At 42.2% G+C, this 8,479-nt stretch overlaps 1 protein-coding gene across 1 annotated transcript in view; it reads left to right on the top strand.

Moving 5' to 3' along the window:
- Positions 1-8,479, top strand: part of LOC111960901 (lipoxygenase homology domain-containing protein 1-like) — a 55,244-nt gene that overhangs the window by 24,307 nt on the left and 22,458 nt on the right. The window contains exons 11-20 of the mRNA XM_070439532.1: positions 156-310; positions 500-660; positions 1,510-1,586; positions 2,235-2,431; positions 2,696-2,888; positions 3,302-3,462; positions 5,972-6,311; positions 6,821-6,972; positions 7,217-7,350; positions 7,513-7,682. Of these exons, the coding sequence (XP_070295633.1) occupies positions 156-310; positions 500-660; positions 1,510-1,586; positions 2,235-2,431; positions 2,696-2,888; positions 3,302-3,462; positions 5,972-6,311; positions 6,821-6,972; positions 7,217-7,350; positions 7,513-7,682 (1,740 nt within the window). The remainder of the gene's footprint in view (positions 1-155; positions 311-499; positions 661-1,509; positions 1,587-2,234; positions 2,432-2,695; positions 2,889-3,301; positions 3,463-5,971; positions 6,312-6,820; positions 6,973-7,216; positions 7,351-7,512; positions 7,683-8,479) is intronic.

The raw sequence follows: 8,479 nt of genomic DNA, 5'->3' as shown, positions 1-8,479 counted from the left end.
ACACACACACACACACACACACACACACGCTAAAACCACATACTGGTATGACAACCGCATACCTTCAAACATTGCATGAATACTTATCAATACTCTTGTCCTATTAAGAATGTTTAGAATCATCACAGAGAATGTTAACATTATATACTTCTCAGTCCTGAAGTATCGCATCACCATCTGTACTGGGAGAGTGAGTGGAGGTGGAACTGATGCCAGCGTATTCCTTAATGTGATCGGGGACCTGGGAGACACAGGGGATCGACTCATGTTCCTCAGCAAAAACAATGTCAACAAGTTTGAAAAGGGCAACGTGAGTAGGGGTGGTTCAGGAGTACCTGGGTGTATATGTAGTGTAGGTGGTTCAGTGAATGATGCTCATGCAATCAGTAACCCTTCCTGAGACCTGAAGACTTGTGTTAGCTCCCAGATCTAATCTCTAGGCTTTAGCTCAGTGGGTTAACTTGGTTTTGAGCGGTTTATCTCCCTCATTTCTCCACAGGCCGATGAGTTTCTGACCGAGGCGGTGTCGTTGGGGCAGGTGCGCAGGGTGCGTATCGGCCATGATGGGAGGGGTGGAGGCTGCGGTTGGTTCCTGGATAAGGTGTTGGTCAGGGAGGAGGGCCAACCAGAGTCTGCGGCCATAGAGTTCCCCTGTAACAGGCAAGTCAACCAGCCAATCACGTGGCAACCAATCACATTATATATTTCATAACATAATGGGAGCATGGCCAACTAACTAACTTAGGGCTCGATTCAGTGCATTGCGCTGAAGACCTGCGCTACAGCGGATAGAAATTTAAAAGCAATGTTCCCACGTTTGCGGAGACTGCATTCACGGTAAATGCTGCATATGTCAGGTCAATCGGAAATGATCTTTCCATTTCAATCACACTACAGCGCTGATATTCAGCACTATGCATTAAATCCAGCCCTTGGTGACTATAATGTAAAACGAGAACGTAACCAATTTATTGAAATTAAAATTCCATCAGTTTACTGAGAGTTTGGGAAATTACTTTCATGGGATGCACCTTCATGGACTTGTACTGTGCACCTTCAGGGACATTTTTACTTGATAATGAAATTAATCTAATCACTCACTCCCATCACAAGTAACAACTAAAGCACCAAACAGCCAATCACACAGTGTTTCACTACCAGCCATACAGCCTCAGGGAAGACAGTCATCTGGCCTGGCCACACCCAGTCTGTTTCTATTGGCAGTTCTCCAATTGCCTCACTTAAACCAGTTAGTCAGCTGATGGACCAGCATCCCATTACAAATAGGGACTAAACACACTGTGGCCAGCCAGGTCTCTCTCCCTCCAGTAACTGGAGCTAAACCACAAGTCTGGGGTGCCCTGTTACACCGTAACACTTTCCTCCTTCAACCTCTAGGCTATACATTAAGCAATGTTGAGTGAAAGTGTTTTAGGTTGTATACCTGTGCCTTGTAGAGGTGCGGTTGATTCAAATGGAGTATCTCCTTTTGGGTGTATTTTATGCCAGGTGGTTGGACCGGAATGAGGACGATGGACAGATCGTTCGTGAGTTAGTGCCAGCAGGAGATGGTCTGCGTCTCCACAGTGAGTCAACCATGAAACAGACAACACTTTAGTTGAGTTTATTTGCACAAATAGAAAGACAGTTTGTACAGAGTTTTAAAAAACAACAACATTATGTGCAGGTGGGGGGAAAAAAACAAAATGGCTTGTCGAGTAGCCCCCCCCATGGTCATTAATCACACAGACTCAGCAGTCTGGACAAACTAACAATCGAAAGATACTTGATATGTTTCAAAAGACATCAAGTACAGGTGTTCTATCCTAATTTGATCACTCTGTTGTCACAGAGAATTTTCCTGCGCAGCAGCAAATGCAAATTGTAGTGTATCGAGGTTTAAAAAGGCTTGTCAAGTTTGTAATTTCCACTTTAAAATATCAGACTTGATTTATCCTAACAAAAAAAATATCAACCCTTATAAAAATGTCCATTAATTATAAATCACCTAATAATTCACATTTCCTGCATAAATTTCTTGCTGTGAGAAACGTGTCAAATTAAGATAGCGTATCTGTAGGAGAAACATTATACTACAGATGTTCACATACTGTAGCTAGTGTGAATATACAGTACAATGAAAAAATAAAATCTGAAAATGAAAAACTCAAGGCCCCATTTAAAGTTGTGTGTGTGTCTACAAGAGGAAAAACCCATGCCTCATGTCTTTTAAGATGTCAACTACCATATCTCGGTGAAGACAGGCAACATCAATGGGGCCAGCTCGGACTCCAAGGTGTTTGTTAAGTTGTACGGAGAGAAGGGCGACACCACGAGGATACTCCTGGTGGTCTCGGACAACGACCTGAGTAACTACTATGAGACGGGCCAAACTGATATCTTCACCGTCGAGACCTATGACATCGGACAAGTGTGTCATTTTTTATGTCTTATAGAATACATGATCAGAAACCTAGAAACATAGATTATAGTTGTCTAATTTAAACCAACTCATCTCAACAGTAGGTAATTATAGTGTATGTCTCAGTTTCTTGGAGTTGTATGGTGCTTTATTAAACATCAGTTGTGGTTTTGATTCCTACATGGGTCTCATACGGACCATGTTAACTGGATAAAAACATTTGTTAAATGACCCTCCATCCTGATTCTTACTTCCTGTTTTCTATCTCTGTAGATCCACCGTCTGCTGATAGGCCACACTAACGAGGGTCTGCGTGCTGGTTGGTTCCTGGACAGTGTCCAGATCATTGTTCCGGTCCATGGGAAGCAGTACCAGTTCCCCAGCCATCGCTGGCTCTGTAAGGATGAGGCTGATGGCAAGGTGGAGGTGGAGATCTATCCCAGCGAGACCCTGGACATCGAGAAACGTAACAGACAATTTACTAGATTGGATACTCTGAGACAATGCATGTATTATACAGTACATACTGTGCCAGAGAATACATATATTTACAGTGTAATGTTTATACACACTGTGTAATATACCAGAGCTTTCAAATACACTCTGTGGCATTTGTACACACAATGTATCTACCAGAGTTGTCACAAGAAAACCCAATGAAAAAGTACAGGAACAGTCAAAATGATAGAAAACTTACATTATCACTGAAACAACCTGTAATCAGATGACGTGACTAGATGAATACAGTTCTGTCCAGTAATAAGTGCTGACGGCCTACTTAGTGATTGTGATGGATTGTGGTGCATTAGTCGCCACTCTCCATCATTCTGCCATGGTTTAATTGGTTAGTGACATGTTGCTCTGCCCTCTGGTTTGCAGTGATTAACTACGAGGTCACAGTGGTCACGGGGAACATGCGCAATGGTGGCACCAACGCCAATGTGTTCTGCCAGATCTACGGAGAGGAGGGCAAGACCGAGCTCATCAGCCTCAAGAGCCGCTCCAACAACTTTGAGCGCGGGACCACAGAGATCTATAAGGTCTGGATCACCTTGTTCAGATACAGTCAGTGAACCAGTAATAGTAGTCTACTGACTACACATTGATTGGGTTCAAATTGTGGGAAGGAAATAATTTTCCCTTTGTGAATTGGATGGATTCTTGAAGAGTACAGCTATCATTGGTTTTGAGAAGATTTAGCATGAAATCAGTAATTCTGCCATGTTGTGGAGTGGAGTTGATGATGACAAATCTCAAATTTGTAAGGAGGGAGAGGTCTGTCCGTAATAAAGAGATGCTCTGCTCTGTAGGCTCTCAGAAGGGTGAGACACAGACACACCGGAGGCTAATTGCTAATTGTTTGCTCTTGTGTTGAGTTTGCTCCCGTTATTTTCAGAACAGTTATTTTTGTATGTTGTGCTGTACGCTTACACACACATGATAAGACATGTACTCTACACACACGTACACATAGATTTTGTATTGTAGATATGTGGTAGTAGAGTAGTGGCCAGAGGGCACACACTTAATGTGTTGTGAAAAGTGTTATGAAATGTAATGTCATGTATTATTTTAAATTGTATATAACTGCCTTAATGTTGCTGGACCCCAGGAAGAGTAGCTGCCACCAAGTCAGCAGTTAATGCGGATCCTTAATAAATACAAAGTATTAATTTTCTATTCCCTCTGGAAAACAACACATGCTAACCTCTAGGTGTTTTTTTGACATCACACTCCACAAAGCAAGTCCTGCAGGCTCTAGTTTGATCTTATCTTGATTATTGTCCTGTCATATGATCAAGTCCTGCAGGCTCTAGTTTGATCTTATCTTGATTATTGGTCCTGTCATATGACAAGTCCTGCAGGCTTAGTTTGATCTTATCTTGATTATTGTCCAGTCATATGATCAAGTCCTGCAGGCTCTAGTTTGATTTTCTTGTGATTATTGTCCTGTCATATGATCAAGTCCTGCGGCTCTAGTTTGATCTTATCTTGATTATTGTCAGTCATAATGATCAAGTCCTGCAGGCTCTAGTTTGATCTTATCTTGATTATTGTCCAGTCATATGATCAAGTCCTGCAGGCTCTAGTTTGATCTTATCTTGATTATTGTCCAGTCAATATGATCAAGTCCTGCAGGCTCTAGTTTTGATCTTATCTTGATTATTGCCAGTCATATGATCAAGTCCTGCAGGCTCTAGTTTGATCTTATCTTGATTATTGTCCGTCATATGATCAAGTCCTGCAGGCTCTAGTTTGATCTTATTTTGATTATTGTCCAGTCATATGATCAAAGTCCTGCAGGCTCTAGTTTGATCTTATCTTGATTATTGTCCAGTCATATGATCAAGTCCTGCAGGCTCTAGTTTGATCTTATCTTGATTATTGTCCAGTCATATGATCAAGTCTGCAGGCTCTAGTTTGATCTTATCTTGATTATTGTCCGTCATATGATCAAGTCCTGCAGGCCTCTAGTTTGATCTTATCTTGATTATTGTCCAGTCATATGATCAAGTCCTGCAGGCTCTAGTTGATCTTATCTTGATTATTGTCCAGTCATATGATCAAGTCCTGCAGGCTCTAGTTTGATCTTATCTTGATTATTGTCCGTCATATGATCAAGTCTGCAGGCTCTAGTTTGATCTTATCTTGATTATTGTCGTCAATATGATCAAGTCCTGCAGCGCTCTAGTTTTGATCTTATCTTGATTATTGTCCAGTCATATGATAAGTCCTGCAGGCTCTAGTTTGATCTTTCTTGATTATTGTCCTGTCATATGATCAAGTCCTGCAGGCTCTAGTTTGATCTATATTTGATTATGTCCAGTCATATGATCAAGTCCTGCAGGCTCTAGTTTGATCTTATCTTGATTATTGTCCAGTCATATGATCAAGTCCGCAGGCTCTAGTTTGACCTTATCTTGATTATTGTCCAGTCATTGATCAAGTCCTGCAGGCTCTAGTTTGATCTTATCTTGATTATTGTCCAGTCATATGATCAAGTCCGCAGGCTCTAGTTTGATCTTATCTTGATTATTGTCCAGTCATATGATCAGTCCTGCAGGCTCTAGTTTGATCTTATCTTGATTATTGTCCATCATATGATCAAGTCCTGCAGTGCTCTAGTTTGATCTTATTTGATTATGTCCAGTCATATGTCAAGGTCCTGCAGGCTCTAGTTTGATCTTATCTTGATTATTGTCCTGTCATATGATCAAAGTCCTGCAGGCTCTAGTTTGATCTTATCTTGATTATTGTCCTGTCATATGGTCAAGTCCTGCAAGCTCTAGTTTGATCTTATCTTGATTATTGTCCTGTCATATGATCAAGTCCTGCAAAGTGCTGATAGATGTACACACACATTACATGTTAATATTTTTAAATGTATTGAAATTGTAAATGATTTAGTCTGTAATGTCTTTTTCGTTATATATCAGACCCCAGTAAGACTAGCTGTCGCCATTGGTGTCGACTAATGAGGATCCTAATCAATTAAATTAAACAAAAAATAACCACCATTGACCTGTCTTCCTGTCTCTCAACCCCCAGATCGAGGCGCTGAACGTGGGCAAATTATTCAAAATCCGCATCGGGCACGATGGTTCGGGCGTGAGCGACGGGTGGTTCCTTGAGACGGTGGACATCAAGCGGCTCACTATGGCCATGGTACAGAGGGAAGTGGTGAAGGAGAAACCGAAGGATGACAAGAAGGACAAGAAGAAGAATAAAAAGAAGAAGAAAGAGGAGGACGAGGAGGAGGAGTACGTGACGGAGCTCCAGGAGGTGGTAGAGAGCGTGACGTTCCCCTGTCATCGCTGGCTGGCCCGCGACGAGGAGGACGGGGAGATCGTGGTGGAGCTCCTACCCGAGGACCCCGGAGACCTGGAGGGTAGGCTTCAAGTTTCAAGTTCTATTAGTCCTATGTACGGGATACGCATGGTATACATTGTCCAACCAAATTCTTACTTTCAGGTTCCTTCTCGAAAATGCAACAACAATAATAAATTAAATATATGAATATGAACATATAGTAAATGGCTCAGTAGAATTGAATAAACATTTTAGCATAATTATAATACAGGAAGGCACAATTTATAGTCCATTATTTACACTTGTATTGGGGAAGGGGGGGGGGCGGTGGGGGTGGAGGTAGAGGTAGAGCACAGGGTCTGGTCCTGGGGGGCCGCAGTGTGTTCATGATTTTGTTCCGCACAGCACTTAACACACCTGATTCATCAAGTAATCGTTGACTTCAATATGAACCAAGATCAGTTATATCTGGTGTGTTAAGTGCGAAGCCAATTATTGATAGGAGGCTGGAGGGGAGTGAATAGTTGTAATTATTGTATGGTCATGGATTATGTAATGAGTGACTATGTGAATCTGGATGATCCACAGAGAACTCCTATGAGGTCCATGTGTTTACTGGCCCCATGTGGGGAGCCGGAACCGATGCCAACGTGTACATCAACATCTACGGAGAGATCGGTGACACGGGCGAGCGGAAACTAAGAAAGTCCAACAACCTCAACAAATTTGAGAAGGGGCAGGTGAAGAAGCAATCTGCCAATATGATGAGGATGTCAATAATATCCGGATGGCTCTTGAACTACGACCTCTCTCCCATTGACCTAGCTGTTTGACCTCTGACCGTTGTGCCTGATTCAATAAATTAAAGCATTTAACAACTATTGATCATTGAAAAAGATGTTCCAGGCTACAGTAACCTTTTATTAACCTTTTAATCATGCCTTTGACCTCTGACTTTTCCCATGGTTTTACTGCGGGATTCAGGAGGACGTGTTCTCCATGCAGGCCATCGATCTGGGCATTCTGAAGAAGCTGAGGATTCGTCACGACAACAGCCAACCTCATGCTGCCTGGTTCCTGGACAGGGTGGAGATAGTAGACAACAAAGACGACACCACGTAAGGGGGGGGGGGGGGGGGGGGCACAGGATTACACAATAATATTAGTATACATCGGTTATTATCATGTCACAGACAGACAGACGGACGGACGGACGGACGGACGGACGGACGGACGGACGGACAGACAGAGTCTAGAAACCTGACCCGGTAGTGTTCTAGGTACTACTTCCCATGTAAACGGTGGCTGGCCATCGATGAGGATGACGGACAGATTGCCAGGGAGCTGGTCCCTGTGGACGAGGCCTTTATGAAGAAGGGTGAGGATGATGATGATGATGATGATGATGACGAGGAAAACTCCAGTGCAACACTCGGCCTGGAGCAGAAGGGTGAGACACAGACACACTGGAAGCTAATTGCTAATTGTTTGCTCTTGTGTTAAGTTTGCTCCCGTTATTTTCAGAACAGTTATTTTTGTATGTCGTGCTGTACGCTTACACACACATGATAAGACATGTACTCTACACACACGTACACATGGATTTTGTATTGTAGATATGTGGTAGTAGAGTAGTGGCCAGAGGGCACACACTTAATGTGGGTTTTTTTTCATTATTTTTCACCTTTATTTAACCAGGTAGGCTAGTTGAGAACAAGTTCTCATTTGCAACTGCGACCTGGCCAAGATAAAGCATAGCAGTGTGAACAGACAACAACACAGAGTTACACATGGAGTAAACAATAAACAAGTCAATAACATGGTAGAAAAAAAGAGAATCTATATACAATGTGTGCAAAAGGCATGAGGAGGTAGGCAATAAATCGAATAATTACAATTTAGCAGATTAACACTGGAGTGATAAATCATCAGATGATCATGTGCAAGTAGAGATACTGGTGTGCAAAAGAGCAGAAAAGTAAATAAATAAAAGCAGTATGGGGGGTGAGGTAGGTAAATTGGGTGGGCTATATACCGATGGACTATGTACAGCTGCAGCGATCGGTTAGCTGCTCGGATAGCAGATAGTGTTGTGAAAAGTGTTATGAAATGTGTTATGAAATGAAATGTTATGAAATGTAATGTCATGTATTATTTTAAATTGTATATAACTGCCTTAATGTTGCTGGACCCCAGGAAGAGTAGCTGCCACCAAGTCAGCAGTTAATGCGGATCCTTAATAAATAC

Source organism: Salvelinus sp. IW2-2015, linkage group LG4q.1:29 (assembly GCF_002910315.2).
Source record: "Salvelinus sp. IW2-2015 linkage group LG4q.1:29, ASM291031v2, whole genome shotgun sequence".
Lineage (NCBI taxonomy): Eukaryota > Metazoa > Chordata > Actinopteri > Salmoniformes > Salmonidae > Salvelinus > Salvelinus sp. IW2-2015.
This window is presented reverse-complemented; position numbering and strand designations above follow the sequence as displayed.